Source organism: Bacillus rossius, chromosome 13 (genome assembly GCF_032445375.1).
Source record: "Bacillus rossius redtenbacheri isolate Brsri chromosome 13, Brsri_v3, whole genome shotgun sequence".
Lineage (NCBI taxonomy): Eukaryota > Metazoa > Arthropoda > Insecta > Phasmatodea > Bacillidae > Bacillus > Bacillus rossius.
The window spans coordinates 44,597,147-44,616,133 of record NC_086340.1 but is presented as its reverse complement, the minus strand read 5'-3'; the positions used below and the strand labels follow the sequence as shown (position 1 = coordinate 44,616,133).

At 36.5% G+C, this 18,987-nt stretch overlaps 1 protein-coding gene across 3 annotated transcripts in view; it reads right to left on the bottom strand.

The window, feature by feature from the left end:
• The window catches only part of LOC134538502 (uncharacterized), an 80,115-nt gene that overhangs the window by 37,311 nt on the left and 23,817 nt on the right, over positions 1–18,987 (bottom strand). Inside the window, exons 3-5 of one of the 3 annotated variants that reach the window (XM_063379880.1) lie at positions 16,526–18,497; positions 15,852–16,434; positions 14,476–14,577 (exon numbers count right to left, since the gene is read on the bottom strand). In XM_063379880.1, the coding sequence (XP_063235950.1) occupies positions 14,476–14,577; positions 15,852–16,235 (486 nt within the window). In that variant the 5' untranslated portion in view covers positions 16,236–16,434; positions 16,526–18,497. Of the gene's footprint in view, positions 1–12,132; positions 14,578–15,851; positions 18,498–18,987 lie in introns of those variants that run through there. The other 2 variants (XR_010076160.1, XM_063379882.1) reach the window with 2 other exon arrangements.

Genomic DNA, 18,987 nt, shown 5'->3' with positions numbered 1-18,987 from the left:
GATAATAGTTCCGTAACAAGTAACAACTGTCTAACGATTTTTCGAGATAAAGACGTATCTGGCGTATCATTACGGTAAAAACAGTTGTTTTGTTGTTTTTTAGAAGTAATTTGAAAAATCTGGAGATATTTTGCAGTATATTACTCGCTCTGTGATCAGGCCTACACTGTGTGTTGTTTGCCGCGACCCGATTCTTAATGTAGGCCTATGTTGTGAATTTCTTCAAGGAAAACAATGTATACTTTCAAAAGTAAACAAGACGTAAACTGTGCATTTTGTGACTGGCGAGGGAGACGCGATAAGCTCACAAAGCACGTTTATAGTAAACATCCCAATGAAAAACCTAGAACTAAAGACCAAAGTAGTATTTCCACATTTGTAACAAACAAAACCGGCGATGCTGTAGAACTTTGTACCATTAATGTGACTGAAAATGATTTCCCTTGTAATAGTAGCTGTGAACCTTCAAACAAAGTAAGAAAATTAGAAGACTCGTCTGTCATTCAAATTGAGGAAACACTGAATCGGGAATCACCAGTTTCGTCTCGCACACAAGATGACAATGATGCTGTTGACGAAAAAAACTCTGCCGAGATCAACAAGCAGTTAGCGACTATTTTCCAAACATTGTCTAGCCTTACTAACAAAGTTGATGTATTATTGAAACCAAATAAATCTGTGACGAAGGCCAGAGTCATTCCAACGTTAACACTCGATAATGAAGCATTTGAAACAAAAATTAAGTTACTTAGAGTTTGCAAAACAGTTCCAGAAATTTGTCAAATTATGCCTTGTTTAGTCGGCGGTACAACAACAATTCAATGTTCTCCATGTGTAGAACATTATAAATGTATTCCTAAGGAAGTAGCTATTCTAAAAACCAGCAGTTTTGGTATTTTTACTCTTCCAAGTGAAAAACAGTTGATGCAACCAACTCAGAGTACCGAGTTTCGAAATATGAAGACCCACATCATTGATCATTTAGAATCAAATGCACATAAGTGGTGTGTAAAGTTTTCTGAAACAACAGAAAAAATTAATGTGAAGGTGAACAAAGAACACGAAAAGGTGGGACTTAGGGTTGCCAGGAGTGCTTACAGTGCAATCAAAGAAGGAAAGGGTGGCAAGTTTTTTGAACGTTTATTGAGTTTAAATGTTCTAAATGATGCTGATGTTGGTGAACTTAATCATTCCACCGAATTTTTCAGGGAATACAGGAAAAATATATTCTTTACTATGAATGCAAAAATATGTGACTTTTTAAGTACAAAAAATCCAGTTACAAATCATCTTCCCCTTGTGTCAGTTACAGCGGACAAAATCACCAAACTACACCGAACATACCAGATAACATGTTTGGTTACACTTGTAGAGGGTGTTCAGACATGCATCGTGATTGATATCTCACCATGTGGTACCTCACACAAAGGTGTTGTTCTAGTTGAAAAACTGCAGTGTGCCCTTGAAAACTTTAAAATTAAGTTGAGTGAACAACTTAATGGAATGGCATTTGATGGCCAATATTTCGATCTTGGTGTGTACAAAAAATTAGTAAGCCTTTGTAAAGATGCCCATCATGACTTCTTTCTTCCTATGTGGGACTTAGCCCATAGGCTAGAGTGTGTTTTAAATGATGTTCGTAAAGTTCAGTCATTATCATGGCTCAACAATCAAGCTCAAACTGTAGGTCATTTAATGAAACACTACAATTGGGGTATTGGCTATGAAGAAATAATTGCTTTAGCAGATATATACAAGTGGCTGTTTTGAATCCAAAATCATTCCAGGAAACTCGTTTTGTTCAGAGTGAATTAAGAGTTTATCAAACATTCCAAAAAGACTTCAAGTTGTTTTTTATAGACTTACAAAAGAAGCGCACTGAATGCATCAAGAAAGGCAACAATACTCAAGCCAAGGATTACTCATTGGAACTGAATAATTTTTCCAGTCCTAGTTTTATATATCAACTGCTTGGGACTATTGATATATTGGAGCTTGTAACAGAATTCAGCTGTACCTCTCAGAATGTAAACACTTGCATTTGGACAATCTTTGATTATTACAATTGCATGATAAACACACTTAATGACATGGTAATGGAACTGAAACAAGGGTGCATAACTGAAAAAAACTTTCCATCTCTTGTAAAGGAAATTGACTCTTTAAAATGCCATGTATATCAAGACTGTCTGTTGGTTAATCCAGACTGTCTTAGATCAAGCCGTTCCCAGACTTCGCATCAGGAGGACGAAGCATCAGATGAAGAAAGTTTCAAACTTTCCAGAACAAAATTAGCAACTTTTTGTGTAACACTTCTTGAAAAACTTGCACTTAGAATTACTGAACCACCAATAGTAGAAAATATGAGGAAATATTTTAGCAGCAAATACTTGACATGCCCTCCAGATACATCAGCTGTGCCTACAATTAAGGAATCTCTAGAAACTCTTGTTGCATGGGTCAATGAAAACAGAGGATGCAAACTAGACAGTGAGGTTCTTTTTTCTCAACTTAATAGTTTGAGAAACAACCTTTTAAACACACCATTTTTCAAAAACGTTGATTCTTTAGAAGAAAATCAGAAACCAAAATTAATTGTTCAGGACAACACAGTAATAAAAGAAGCATTTACTAACCCTGATGTGTTTGCTCACATTCCTGAAATAATTTATCTGCTTGAGAACTGTATGAAAATATGTAGTGAAGCAGTTTGTGAATCAGTAGGATCAGTTATTGGGAACCACCTCCATAATCGTAATATTCATTTTGACACTCTGTTCCATGAAGTCTTTATTTCTTGGAATGGACCTCCAGTTCACAAGGCTTCACAGCTGTTAAAAGAATCTTTGGACAGGCATTTCCATGGTGGAAAGTACCATTTTACACGATTTTCTTCAGCATCTCGTCTCAAGGTGTACAACACTTCGAAGTTGATTGACAAACTTCACAAAGAGAGAGGAAGGCTGCCATTTCTCGGAGATGATTGACTTAAGAAAACAGTGCATGTTTTAATGTATTTTTCATAATGAAATTAAGTGTAAAATATGTAACAAAACTCAAATTTTAATGACGGTACATAATTTTAAACATAATTTAATTGTCCATTACCGTACACGAAAATTTACGCAGTTTTAGGGGAAATTTTGAATCAAATTATGGTGTTCTGGGGAAATATTGGTCCCTGTACATTTTCTGCACCCCTGGTCCTAGGTACCCCCAAAGCAATGGTTTCGAGGAGAAAGGGGTACACATCGCCAAGCAACTACTGCGCAAATGTGTTGATTCGGGTACTGATAGGGAGGCATTACGAGCTTATTGAAATATACCAATTCCAGGTCTAGGAGTCTCCCCATCAGAATTATTAAACAGTCGCTTGGTACGAACCAAGCTACCCACACGGTTGACAAACTCCAACCTAAAGTACATCTGGGGGTTTCTCACTGGTTAAGGAAAAGAGAGGATCGGACAAGGAAGTGGTATAACAAAACAGCAGGCAGAAAAGATCTAGAATTTAGGATTGGGCAGAATATGGTAGAGAGAACCATCCAGGACAAAGTGCGGAAAAGGGTTCAAATCATAAGTAAATATGATACAGCACCTAGGTCCTATTGGGTTGCCAACCATAGAGGTAACGTGGTTAGGGGTATATACAAAGATTTAAAGCCTTCTTAAAATCAGTACGTGCCTAGAAAAAACTACAGTGATCTGAAGTTATCTAGCACAAGTAACAACACAAACAAGGAGGCAAGTGATGGTATTGGGGAAACAGTCCAATATGACTTAGTAACAAGTGGGGAGGAAGAGGATTGGCCAGGATGGGGCGGAAATAATGTCAAAGCTCAACCAAGTAAGGAGAGCGTGGGAGGTGAAACAGAGGAACGATTAGGGGCACAAATAAAGACCACAAACACACGGTCTCTAAGAAAACTGAAAAAGAAAACTTGTACTAATTGTCAATAAGGTGAGTTAGGTCAGGTCAGTTCGCTTGAAGATTGAGGAGGGTTATGTACATATTTCAGTAATGTATTGAACAAGAGGTGAATTTAAAGTGCAAACTTTAAGTGTTGTATGTAAAGAGCAAAATGTATGTGTAAGAGATGTTGGATTCTTGTTGTAAAGAAATATTATGATGAGTTAGCTGAGGTAAAGAAATAAAGTGTTAAGTGGCAATAAGTAACTAGCATGATCAATTAAAAAATGGAAACACTAAATGTATGTGGAAAGGGGATGATGATGTGTTAGTAATGTTGGTATGTGTTGTGTGTTGGTAATGTTGATTGGACAGGGGTAATGTTGGTACACAGGTTTGCCAGTGATAAAACACGTGAAATGACGAAAGGACTTAATGAATATCGTATGTACAAGATTACGGGTTGTTAGTATATTATTAACTAATACAACAACATCTTTAACTTAATTACTAAAATTTATGTTATAAACAAAACAAAAACACTCCCGCCTGTCAGTGGCAACACAAATGATTGAGGAAAAAATAAAAAGCTATACAATATCATTATTACTTATTTAGGAGGACGTGGCACTGCCGCTACGGCACCCTCTTGAGGTAGTTCGTGGCGCGCTATTCAAACACAAACACACAACTACGAACTCGTGACGGAGCGGCCGCCAGTACGGGAAGTGGGACAGTGGTGAGGGGAAAGGTGAAGGAGGCTGACAGGCTTCAGGGCACAGGCCCGGTGACGTCAATACTTATTACTGTTGGGCATAGAACTGTTGTAACCCAGCTATGATTATTGCTATGGTCAAATAACAACAAACTATTTAAAAATTACAATGAACATTCTCTAAGGATAATACATTATGGTCGCAGTTACAAATTAACCGATTAGAAATGCCTTTTGTTTTAGCTTTTTAAATACATAAAACCAAACAATAACTTAACATGAAACAATTAAAAAATTGGAAAAATATATAACTACACACGAAGTTAGAAGTAAATTTTTATTTACAAACTAGATGACCGAAGAACTTTGTACCACCTAAAATTGATATGATTGTAACTCTTCATTAGCGATTATCAATCCCAATCAACACTTCCAAAACCAATTCATTGAGATCGATCATATTAGCCGCATCGTGTACGGTTTGAGTTTCGTTTGGTTATTAAATGAAACTCGTATGCAATTCAAATGAATTAAATGCCTTTTATTTACATTAAAGATAAATGCAGTTAACATTCAATGCAAAGCATTCTGGTAAAATACTTTTTTCGTTTTGTTTTCCGGCGCGTAAATAAACAAAGATGATGGCTTTCCGAACACGCTAACACCTGGGGTCAAGCCCCATGTGCCCTTAAAAAAAATATGGATCTGACCATGAGAAAATACCGGCCACACTTGGAAAGACATTTCATCTTGTAGGCAGGCAGGCAGACAGACAGAACTTGAAATGGTTGGCCAATATTCAAGGACATTGGTAAAGGTTGATGCGGTGTAAGCTCTCGACTTTACCGTCGAACACATCACCAGTAAACAGAACAAGCTAGCCTACCAGCTGTCCTGAAACCCCGAGATGATGCTGTCTGGGACAAGCTACTAACACCCACGAGTGGCACACGCACACCAAACTGAGCATGCACTCTCTCAATTAAGAGGCGGCACTGAGCTTAATCATCTATGTAAACAACCCCCCTAACCAATCACCAGGGGCAGAACTTGAAAAGAACTTGTGTGCGCAGTCCAACTCACCGACGAGTACAAAGAACTTGTGCGTCGTTGTGGCCAAGTGGAGTTCAAAAGGTACTGCATACTCGATGGACAGTTACAGGTATGCACCACGGACACCCAGCAACCATGGTGGATGTTAGCACCAATAGGTACACTATGTTGCAAGTAAACAGACTCGCCAGATGCCCGGGCACATACCAGACTATATGTGCAGAACGAGACCTCTTATTTGGGCTTTGTGTAAACAAGTATGTAGGGACCTGCATGCGAGGGAGGGTCAGCGATGTAAGACATGGATACCAGACCGACTAAAATAAAAGATACCCCGGTAACCCACCGAACCGTTTCTTCGGCGCGGGGGAAGAGATTTTGACTTGTAACAGATTGTTTCACACTCTGTGTAGATGCCTTTCCTTTGAAAAAATTCCATGATGAAGCTACGTTCGTGTCATTTTGACAGATAACGCATCTAAACTTACAAGATATAAAGGGATAGACTTCTGAGCGGTATGGCGCGTCATGGAACACACCACTTCGATGTACCACCCATATGCTTATATCACAGAAAGACATAACCATGAAATAGAGGCCGCTGCTGAAGCTCAGACTGACAGGAGACAACATCCAATGGGATGTGCCCATCCCGGATATAAAATGTTGTTTACGACGCCACATGAAAGCAGCAACTGGCGAAACACCTGACACCCTTATACAAAGGTGTAACCTTCCTTCACCCGGGCAATATCGGTTGCAAGACAGGCGTGAGAAAATCTGGAAGACCATCTGCGAGACATCGCAAGGATACATGATACGGCACAGTGCAGACAATTGGCTAATCAGGGGCACCACCCGCACTAAACCTGGCCACATGGTGTACATGCAATTACATTCGTTGTGGCCCCGGCGGGGTTGGGGCCTAATGTATCAGGCCTGTGTCAATGCTAATTGTACTAGGACCCACAGTGGTTACAGTCTAACTACCGGGCGGTCAAGATGCAAATCATCACCAGGACATAGTAAGGAAGACACACTAGGACAGAGAGGAACACGTCAACATGACGGGAAGCGAATCCACGACATCCATAGGTATGGTGCGTCAACACCATGCAGTTGAAGTGATGTCTCGAGACTGGGTTCCGAGGATTCCCGGGAGCAGAGGCGGAGTCGCCAATCCCATGCGAAATAAAGCCAGCAAGGCGACCATCCACAGAAACGGACAAGGAGGAAGGCATACTATTCACAGATTCAAAAAAGGAGTCGGTCCGGACACCAGGTGATACGCCCTCGAGACTGATCTGGGCACCGGACGAAGAGTAAGATGACCTGAAACAACTGACTGCAACTATATGTGGCCATTCCATTACTCCACAGAAGTCTCTGATATTCAAGTACTTGCTGAAGAGCCTGCAGAACCCGAAAAAAAAAAAAAAAAAGAGACAGTGGGAGGGGCACCAGAGTCGACCCCGAGGTACAACTTACGACCAAGTGAATAACTACATCACCGGGCTGCTGTATGTAAACGTTGGAGTGACATGAGGAAAGGTAAACAATGCCACATCCACCTAGGTGTCGGAAGTAGATATAGGACTTATTTGGGTGGCGGGGTGGTGACAATTGACATCTAAAGGGCTACGCCCACTATAATCCGATGCACCACCAACTTCCTCACATCCCTGGCTCTATTTACGTGTGTGCGTGCAAGCATTTAAATAACGTGTCACCAGCCCGGAGAACAGTGTGAGTAATTACCTACTGCTAGGAGAATGTAACATTCCTAAATATACATTTAAGTATAACATGAAATTTTTTTTATTTCCCAAAAGCTCTGTTTCTTTTCAGCTACAAAGAACAACCTTTAATTATATAACATCATTAATTCTATTCTACTCAGGCGGATTCAAACACTATGGAACGCACACCTGAACCTCACTATTATTGGGAAACTTTTTACATTTAAATAAAGTTATTGAAAAGGGTCTTTGATCTTAATTGGTTTTTATTACTGTGTTTTTAGGTTTAAGTTTCATAATGTTAAGTGGCTTGGATAGGTATAACAAACAATGGTCATTGGCGAGGAAGGAAGGAACCTGGTCAGTGGCCATTTTCTGATAACTGGCTGTCTGACGACCACCGCCCGAGGTAGAAGACGTATGCATCCTGGGGACTTCAAGTTTCCTATCACTGACCTGTTACTTCTGTTTTATTATTTAAATGTCTTAAATTGTATTACTATAATCCTCTAGTATGTCTCATCAGGAAGACTGTTCAATTTATTTTCACTCTTTTACAAGAGGTTTTGAAATTGCAGCACGAAGAATTGTCGGCTACTATCAGATTTGTGCCACGGGGCGTTTTTATAGTTATGAGGAGTGAAGTGTAATTCTTATAAGTAATAAATCGTGCCAACATTGATATGTGTTCAATTTCATCTCATGGTACGACTTGTGGTAGCAGGTGTGTGGGACGCCCTTAAGAGCCCACTCTTCGAGCAAGCATGTCCTACGCTGGGAGCAGACTAGGTCTGGAAGGGTTAAGGGTGTTTAGTAGAGCAGTTCAAGTCTCGTACAAACGCGGGCGACGTCACGACCCTGTTAAGAAGACTCTGCCGGGTCCGTGTGCCCAATAATCAAACACTGCTGCCCAGGCACACACTAACATTATGCAGGTTGTGCCAACTGAATAAATATCACAAAGAGTTTAAACCATTGGGCTATTATTATGTTTGAAAGATTTGTGCAATGGGAGTGCATGACTTGATGTAATGTTTTGGACATACGCCATTGCTTGGCACATGCATGTCTATAGAAGAAAACTACAAAAAAAAAAAAATAAAAAAAACACAAATGACAAAAAACAAAAATTAAGCAAAAATGCTGTTGTCAGAATTTAACACCACAAAATACTCCACAACAAGAATATGGTCAACAAACAAAGAAAAACAAAGAAAAATGTACTAACAGAATGAAAAAAAACCCACAAATGATGACAGCACAAAAATACCAAACCCAAAAAAATTCAGCACAACAGTGGTTTTTTTCTTTTTTTCCCTTTCTTTTTTGTAGTTTTCTTCTACAGACATACATGTGCTAAGCAATGGCGTATGTCCAAAACATTACATCAAGTCATTGGGCTATTAACTTTCTAAATCAATGTCTCCCAGACATAAAAGTACGTATGATATTTACTTGGTTTGAATAGTCAATTTTAGTTTAGGACTATCACTCCATTAAACATATATCATTGCTACTTTGCCAAGTAATAATGATTTATATTAAAAGGAGTTTAAACTATATTTATTTGTTTTACTAATTTAATCACTTAAAAGAGTTTAGTTTTACATGTAATCACAATACTAGGAGTTTAGGCATAACATCACAAAGTTAACTTAATCTTGACATGTTAGCTGGGTCAAAATGATTGTATCACAATAGTGATATTATAGAGTGTTGAAACAATACAACACTTAAGCTGACAGATACAACATACAGTGTTCAAAGTGGCTCTGATTGAACTGACAATAGACAAATTGTAAGGTGACAGGCAATATAAACCCGGTACCTTTTCACAATGCCAGTTAGCAATGGACAGAGATGGAACCACATTTATGCACAAGATTTTTCATTATTGAAGTCCCAAAAGTTAATTTCCAAAGTTTTGATTGTTGTAATAATCCTCATAGGAAACGTATAGAATAAACACTGGTATTTTCTGAATCAAATTGGTCTCTTCAATTGTAGCTGACCCGCACTATTTCTTCAAATTTAAAAAATGTGAAAAAAACACCATAATTATTTTGATCCCCAACTGGTTAACTCTGTGATTGGACAATTAACTTTAAACGTAAATTGTTTATTCATCTTTAACACTTCTTACGACAAAGTCAACAACGAATAGACGGCACAGTGAATTGTTTATTAAAAGCGCGTCCGTTGCTGGGCTTTAAAAACAATAACTACAAGAGAGAAGCTAGGTAAGTGCAATCGCAATACGTCAGCCAGACCAGATGATGGTGGGACAAAAAGCACGAGAGTATGAACGAAAACAGGTTGAACAACATGACAATCTCTATTTACAAAGGTAGCAGAACCGATCGATCGCAACACAGACCACTTTTAAATGATAGCATCACAAGGCCGGTAAATACAACCAATGATTCATGATGTTCTGGAGCGAAAATTTTACACAAATGCAATGTTCGTCCTGACTGGCTGCTATCCAAGGGAAAAAATTCTGATGTGTGCGACTAATGAAGAATAACCTTGGCAGAAGACAAACAATATCCTAACTGTGCCACTGCTTGCAAAACAGCGGGTTTCTAATGTTACTGCGGCGTTAGAGAAATGTTCAAAATTGTTCCAGAAGCTCATTCCAACACAATTACTAGAAAGCAGTGAAATATAGCACAGTTAAAATAAAACTTGTAAATAATACTTCTATTTAACAACTTAATACTGAAGATTTTTTGGATTAGAACAAATAAAATACTGTATAATAATAATTAGATGAAACATGATTGGTTAAATAAATTAAAAATTAAAAACTCTTAGCAGAATATCTGCAGTGACCCCTTAAACTACATTTCCATATAAAGTGAGGTTGTTATCATTTGGGGTTAAGAGGTTATGCAACATTACAATTTCAATGTTTGTGCTTTTTTTCTTTTGGTATCAATTAAAGTTTGTGTTTTTTTTTTTACCTGAAAGACGTCCAACTAATGAAATAAGTTTAAATTTTAATAAAAATTTGATTAAAGTTTCGAATAGAAGCCTCTGAAAATGGATTTCCAGAATTCATTTTGCTGAAACTTTAATTGTCACAAAGTGTTTACGCTCAGCTTTTAAGCAACAATACGTTTAAAATGTAAGGTAAATATGTAGAGTCGCAGTAGATGCGGAAAACAATGCTAAAAATCCGAAAATACTTTTGTTCTATGCTCTTTCACTTCCTCTTTTCAAATCAACCGGCGGAGGTAAGAAATTCCGAATACTTTAGGAGATATCGAATTTTTTAATTTTCATCACAATACCTGCGTATTCGTGCGGCGATGACCATTGTTTCTTGTTTACGAGTATCTATTATGTTTCTTATTGGACAATTTTGTCACGTGACAGTTCCGTGATTGGCCAGTATTCAAATGAAGCAATACGTGATTATTTATTCATTTATTGTTCAATACGATGTTTAGTTTAACGGTCAACTTCTGCCATTTGATCATTCGTTTCTAATTTTAAAGTCTTATATTTTTTATTTGGATATTGTTGCGCAAGTAATTAGTAACAAAAATATTTTACGTGAGTTTTTAATGTTCATCGTTTGTCCGGGTTTTGTTAGGTCAGGTCAGTTACATTATAAATAATTTAAAACTAAAGAACCATTGAAATTAATTCACATTATTTTTAATGTCCGCTTAGTTTGAAAGTAATTATAATGTAACTGACCTGACCTAATCGACCATTTTAGTTCCTACTGTTTATCCTTTGTCCGGGTTTGTTTGGTCAGGTCAGTTACATTATAAATATTTTAAAACTTAACAGCCATTAAATTTCATTCACATTATTTTTTATGTCCGCTTAGTTTGAAAGTATTAATAATGTAACTGACCTGACCTAATCGACCATTTTATTTATAACGCATTCACTAACACACGGCAAAATAAAAAATGGCATCGTTCTAATGGTTGTACAGGTGTTGTATTGCTAAATTGAAAAATTCGATATCTCCTAAAGTATTTGGAATTTCTTACCTCCGCCGGTTGATTTGAAAAGAGGAAGTGAACGAGCATAGAATAAAAGTATTTTCGGATTTGTAACATTTTTTTCCGCATGAATACACAGGTATTGTGATGAAAATTAAAAAATTCGATATCTCCGAAAGTATTTGGAATTTCTTATCTCCGCCGGTTGATTTGAAAAGAGGAAGTGAAAGAGCATAGAATAAAAGTATTTTCGGATTTTTAGCATTTTTTTCTGAATCTACCGCGACTGTACATATTTACCAAATGTAATTCTGTCATACCCTTTTTTATGGAAGACATGCGGCTGTTAAAATAATAATAATTTCAATAATAAAATCATAAATTTCCTCGCAAAAAATGAATTTTATGCGGTCTGCAGTTTTTCATGACTCAATATTTATACTTCCTTTGGTGATGAGAAACACATGCCCTTATAGAGTAGCAAATTATATTCGGAAGTAGTACTGTATCTAAATAAACTAATGTTTCAATAACAAATTTTGTAACATTTTCATAAGACACCACTAAATGATAAATGTAAATATTTGAACAATGCAAAATTAAATGCATTAATACTAAGTTTAGAACTATGAATCACATGCACATTCAATTATGCATGTTCATAGTCCAAAACATGCTGAATAAAAGATCTTTTACCATAGTGTATTTCTGGTAAATGATATTATTTTATTCTATCACCATTAGAGAACATTTTTGTTGAATGCTGAAAATTAATGAAGTGTGTATTATTGTGCTTGAATATATTCTATAAAATAAGATTCTCAAAGTGGTCTAATATTATATATTTCTTTTCATAGCATAAAGCACTTTGAAAAATGATACTCCTTGACAATATCTCCCAAGAGTTGATGATCATCACACCAGTCCTTTGCTTACTTCGTAGCTGGAGGGAGTCCGGTGGTGACAAGGAAGTGTATTATTGCTAATTAACTGACCTTAAATGGCATTTCTTTTAACACAGTTTACAATGTTGGTCATTTCCCATAGCAGCTACAAATCTATTTATTCACTGCAATTCATTGATATGGTTTCTGTTTGTTCGTATTTATTAACATTTTTTATATTTAAAGTATCTTATTTAATTTTTTTTTTTTCCTAACCCATTTCTGTATTTTTTCAATGAATTAGCAATCATTGCTTAGAATTGAGTAATAATTGTTCACTACCTATGAATCATATTAATAATTAAAGTACTTTACGTAAATAAGAACAATATTTTGTACCTAATTTAGTACAAAAAAACTTATAATTTATAGTAAAAAAAAAATTAAGTCCTCATTTTTAAGCAGAAAACATTCTTGTTCTCAGTGAAAATATAACAGACAACTATGAGTTTGCAGTGAAGTTATCAGTATGGTTCAGACTTTTTGTTTTATTTCAAAATGTGTAAGACATGAACAAGTTAGTGACTTATATTTGTGTCACACAAGAAATGGCCCCCCAGATTAATTATAGTTGGAATATGTACAATTTATAATTTTGTAAATATAATTGCATATAACTAGCCAAATAACAAAATATGCACGTGTCTTAGGCCGGCCACACACGTAACGGTATACATGACAGGTAAACCTGCGCAGGTTTACCTGACAGGTATACCTGTGCAAACTAGAGCCCACACACGTAACGGTATACCGTACGTTTAGCTCAGTTGAGAGATGGCGAGCCAACAAGATGAAGATGATAGGATAGCTTTAGTCGGATTGTGTGTGGTTTTAAACAGTAAGAAGAAGAAGTTTAAACGTAAAATGTGGAGTAAAAAGTGGCTTACTAAAAGAAATGAATACACTCATACAAGATTATTGAAAGACTTGAGTGGTGAGCCTACAGACTTCCGTAATTATTTGCGGATGGATGAAGACGCCTATGAAAAGCTGTTGTTACTCGTGACTCCATTAATTGAAAAGAAAGACACGGTTATGAGGAAATCGATTTCTCCCCATGAGAGATTAACTGCGACTTTGAGGTTCCTTGCAACGGGCCGATCGTACGAGTGTCTCAAGTATTCTACGTTGATATCACCACAAGCTCTAGGCAAAATAATTCCAGAGACGTGTGAAGCCATCTATAAAGTGCTGAAAAACGTCTATTTACAGGTACGTCAAGCCATATTGCACAGCATATTCTATTGATGTTCTAAATGTCAAGTTAGGTTAAAATTAAAATATTTTAAATTTATTAGAAATTAACTTATATCAAAATTCCCTGATGAATTCCCTTAACGGCTCTTCTAATTCAAAAAAGTATAAGAAGAAATATATATATATTTTAAAAATATAAGTTAAACTAACGTAAAGTTAGCTATTCTATTATAGTTCAACTAACTATAACCCCGTGGTTCTTGAAACTTTGAAGCAAAGAAAACACCTTACGTAATTATTGATTCTGTGGTATATGGGTAAATAAATATACACATGTTATTAAACATTTCTACTTTATTTCATACAAACGTATTACAGTTTTTAAAGGGAATATTTAACTGAGTACAGAGACATGATATTTGATAGTGGGTAGAACATAAAAAGAACTGTTTGGTAAAACAAAAATGTTTCGTAGTAACATTGAATATAAATAAAGAAACAAAACAGACTATTGATTTTTGTCATAATTAGCTAAGTAATCTGCCATTGATTGATGAGGTGGAATAACGTCATTGCTAACAAATTCAGATGGTGAAGTTTGTTGTGGATATTGGCCATAAGATACAGCTGCTAGAGGACTCGTTGTGCTCCTACTTGACCCAGGGGTGTTGGTCAAAGATTCGTAGTTGTACGAGCCAGTATTAGGTACGTCAAACATACTCATTTCAGCCTCAAAAAGGAGGTCGTTAATTCTTTTTTCTACGATCAAACCCTGGCGTTTTTCTAAGGCCCTAATTTGCATTGCAATGGATTTGCCCATTATATCATATCTGTCGTCTTGGCATGATGGTTTCTGAAAGTGGTCTCTGACTGAGACTAAGACACCAGTTGTCAAGTCTTCAATTTTCTTTTTTTTTGCCAAATTAGGTCGGGAATAAGGAGGTAGGCTTACCGCACGTGTATCTGAGTTGGGTTTTGGGACCACAGGCGAAGGGACCTCGCTATTGATTGATGTTTCTCTGCTCGGTGTTGTAGCTGGTTCATCAACGTCCTCCTGAAAAAAATATTTATGTACTAGGTGTACCCATCCAATTATTACACAACAAAATACTCTTTTACATTGGTTTGGAAATTGTCGATTTAATGGTTTATCCTTGATTTTGAAACCCATAATGTAAACATTGTTTACTCACGTTGAGAACAGTTATTAAGAATTTAATTTTGTTCCAGTTTCCTAACACCACTGAGAAATGGAAAGTGATTGCTGAACAGTTTGAAGAGAAATGGATTTTTCCCCACTGCCTCGGTGCCATGGACGGCAAACATATAGACATAGTTCCTCCAGCGGATTCCGGATCATATTATTACAACTATAAAGGCAGACACAGTATGGTACTTTTTGCAATAGTGGATGCTAAATATCGGTTCCTTTTAGTGGATTTTGGGACCAATGGGCGTGTTTCTGACGGAGGTGTTCTTCAAAATATTAAGTTTTATGAAAAGTTACAGAGTGATGAACTTAAGATCCCAAAACCATGCAATGTTACTGAACATTTCAAAGAGGTGCCTTACGTGTTTGTGGCAGATGACGCCTTTCCCCTGTCAATTAACATTATGAAACCTTTCAGACAAGCACAACTAGATTCAGCTGTAAAAGAAATCTACAACTACCGAGTTTCAAGGGCAAGGCACGTAGTCGAGAATGGGTTTGGAATACTAGCCTCCAGATTTCGCATATTCCATACTCAAATCAATTTGGAGCCAGAGAACATAGTAAAGGTAGTAATGGCAACATGTGCATTGCATAATTTCTTGATGCAAACACATCCTACCATTTACGCTCCACCAAACAGTACGTATCAAGAGAATGACGATGACGCTACTACTAATGCTGAGTTAGATACCAATGAATCGAATATGATTGCATTACAACGAGCGAGCTTAGGGAATGTAAATGTGGCCGCCAAAAATCTCAGAGAGGAGTTTGCTACCTACTTCGTCAATGAAGGCAAACTTTCATGGCAAGACCAACGTGTTCTTCGAAACAAAAATTAAAGTGGAAGACTAAGTGAATAATTATCAAGTGAATATATATTTTTAGCTTAGTTGAGTCAATGAAATTCACCAATCCATGCACAAAAAATACATTTATACATATACATTTTGACATAAAACTACATTTATACATATAAATTTTGTCATAAAACTTTTTTTGTTTTATTCTACCATTTAACATTTAATTAACATCTAATTTAACATTTAACTTGTAAATTAAAGTGTTGTTCAAATAAATTGTTTAACTAGGTAATTGATCTGTCTGGTACTTACTTCCTCAATCTCGCTCCCATCTCCTTCCTCTAAATTGGACATAGATGCACTGGGAATGTCTTGATCACCAAGAAAGTCGAACAAATTTAAGTACCACAATTTAGATACGTAGACATTGTCGGCTGATGCACCAGACTTCATTGACATGTCACGTTTTTTCTTCTCTTTTCGAACATTGCTTCGTAAACTATTAATCTTTCTAATCACAGATTTCTTTGTTGCATAGGTTTCCAGTTCTTTCAACTTGAGCAAAAGTTTCGCATAAGCTGCATCTCTCTTTTCGCGATCGTGATACTCTTTACTTTTTACCCGCCACAGGCACGGCTCGAGTTTATACATATCGATAAAGTCTTCAATTACTTGGTTGCGTTTATGACTCGACATCACTAGCACCAGTAGCCACAAGATAGCCGCTAACTACAAAACACAAAGACAAAAGACACTCTCTTCACAAGGAAGAAGCCTCAACTAAACAAAACAACTGCGCAGGCGACCGGACGTACTCACACACACGCTCAGGTCTAGGGTATAACTGACGACTGCGCAGGTACAAGATACCAAATCTCCGTTCCTGTCAGGTCACCTGCGCAGGTCGCTTCGCCTGTGCAGTTTCGCCTGCAGTGACTGGCACACACGCTCCGGTTTGCCTGCGCAGGTGACCTGTACAGGTTTACCTGTCATGTATACCGTTACGTGTGTGGCCGGCCTTACATAACACAAGATCTTACTGATATTAGTATAATTTTAATTTATACAAATTTTTAAAATCATACTTGCATAACTTGTCAAATAAAAAAACATAAAATATTTCTTGACATCAATTGCATTCACCTACTTCATGTACAAAAAGTTATGTTTTAATGACAAAATTGTCCCATGTACTTTCAAAGTTTAGTGGTCACTATTTGTGATAACAACCAACAAATAAACTTGAGGTTATAAAATCCAACTACAGTATATTAAATTTTGTTTACATTATTGTGTTAGGAAGTTAAAACAACTGGCTATGCAACAGAACTAACAATTATGTAAGCAGCACTAGGTATATTATAAAATTAATACATTAATTTGTTTATATTTTTAATTCAAACATACCAGTAAATTTTTTTAAAATTTATATGAATGAACACTAACATTTCTTAAAAATCTAGTTCAAGGTCCATCCACTGGAACTACTGTCAGTGCTAAATGTATGGAAGATAATCCACAAATATTACCTTTATCTATAACAACAAGCATTTGTTATACCAAAAAAATTATAACATTACAATAACATTTGGATCTCATGTACACTCATATAAAAATATCTCAACCAAAACAAATACCTCCATCTTTAATTATATTTAAAAAAGGCATCATATCAGCAAGTGCTAATAAATACTTTTCATCCAAATATTTGCACTGCTTTACATCCAGATTTTTGAGTCGTTTCAAATTTTCAGCAACAATATGCAGGTTTTCCCCGGTAATTGAAGAATAACTAAGGTCCAGTGTTTCTAGGGCCTTACATTTCGCAAGGTGCACAATGGTTTTATCTGTAAGCAAGTGATTTGCACTTAAGTCAAGTTCTTTCAGCTTAAGGCAGTGACTTAACGTTTCAATATCTTCATCCGTTACTGTCCGACTTGAAGAAAATCCCAGACTTTCTAGTCTCTGCAACTTACAGATGTCCTTAAAACCATCTTTGATGTCAGCAGGATGTTTTCCATACAAGCGCAAATATTTCAAGTTTGGGTAACATTGACAAATTTTCTGTAACACAGTCTTGTCATACTCACAATGAAAAAAACATATGTCCAACTTTTCAAGCAAAGGAAAAGGTTGACCAAACAAAACATCTAAAAACCTGCACATTTCACTGAATTCTGAAGCAAAAGACTCAAATTTCAAACACTTCAAGGTTTTGATGTTGGCCAGGGGTTTAAAATCCACAATATGGTTATGTGTGGCATCATGTAACATAATGTCTTCAAGTTTGGTGAAAGTTCCAAGTAAGTTTACAATCTGTTGTCTTATCGGGGAATACCCAAACCGCAGATACGATAACCTATCATTCATATTTTGTAACACATACAGAATATCTCTCTTAGAAACATTTGGAAAGCCCCCATTAAAGCTCAAGTATTCTAAAGAAGGACAGCCATCAACAATTGGCTTGAATACACCGTCAAGACAACACTGACCACTTAGTATGAGTTTCTTCAGCTTTGTACATCTACTCAGTCTGTCTACAATCTCAGACGCATTATGGTACTCAATCCTGATCAACAAAGTGTCTATATTTGGAAAGGCTTCAAATAAAGCTTCAAGTTGTGAAATGTCCAGTGATGGCATGAACTCAACACAAAAACTGTGGATATCATAACAATTTTTGATGACAGCAGGAATAATCTTATCTTTGTCCAAAATGTCTTTGGTACGAATGTGCTTTAACATAGGACACTTCTCCAAGAAAGCGATCACATCTTCCTCGCTGGAATCTGTCTCTGGTGAATACACAAAGGTCTCCCACACAGAAGAGGTTCGAGCAAACACCTGCCACTTGGTGCTCACGTCCTGGACAATCAACAGTTCCTCCGGCCTCAAGGACTCAAAGATTTTCATCATTAATTCTGGCGGGAGGTCATCAATGGTGACAGCAGACATCTAGACACAAACCAATGTCTGCATTATTCTTCACATATTTATGTAATGCTTCGGATTCACATATGGACTACAATTATGATTAAAAATAATATCTCCCCCCTTTTTTTATAAAAAGGATATAATACTTATTACTTAATATTGGGCATTGATTGTTGTAACCCAGCTATGATTGTAGCTACAGTAAAAAAAAAACAGACTTTTTATCATAACACTGATTATTCTCTATAGGCCAGTAGCGTTAAACACAAAAATCACCCAATTCGGAAATAATTCCTACAAAAGGTTTTTTTGTGTCAATGGCTTCATTTATGGTCCAATATGACTCTCATATGTTTTCCCCCTCGGGGGAGTTGTGGAAAAGTAGTGGGGGGTGAAAATGTACCCAAAAAGGAATACTGTTGCAGTTTTTTACTTGTATCTCCTGAACTTAACAAAATTTTGAAAAAGTACCTTTTATAAAAGTTGTAGAGCATTAAATTCTGTGTAGAAT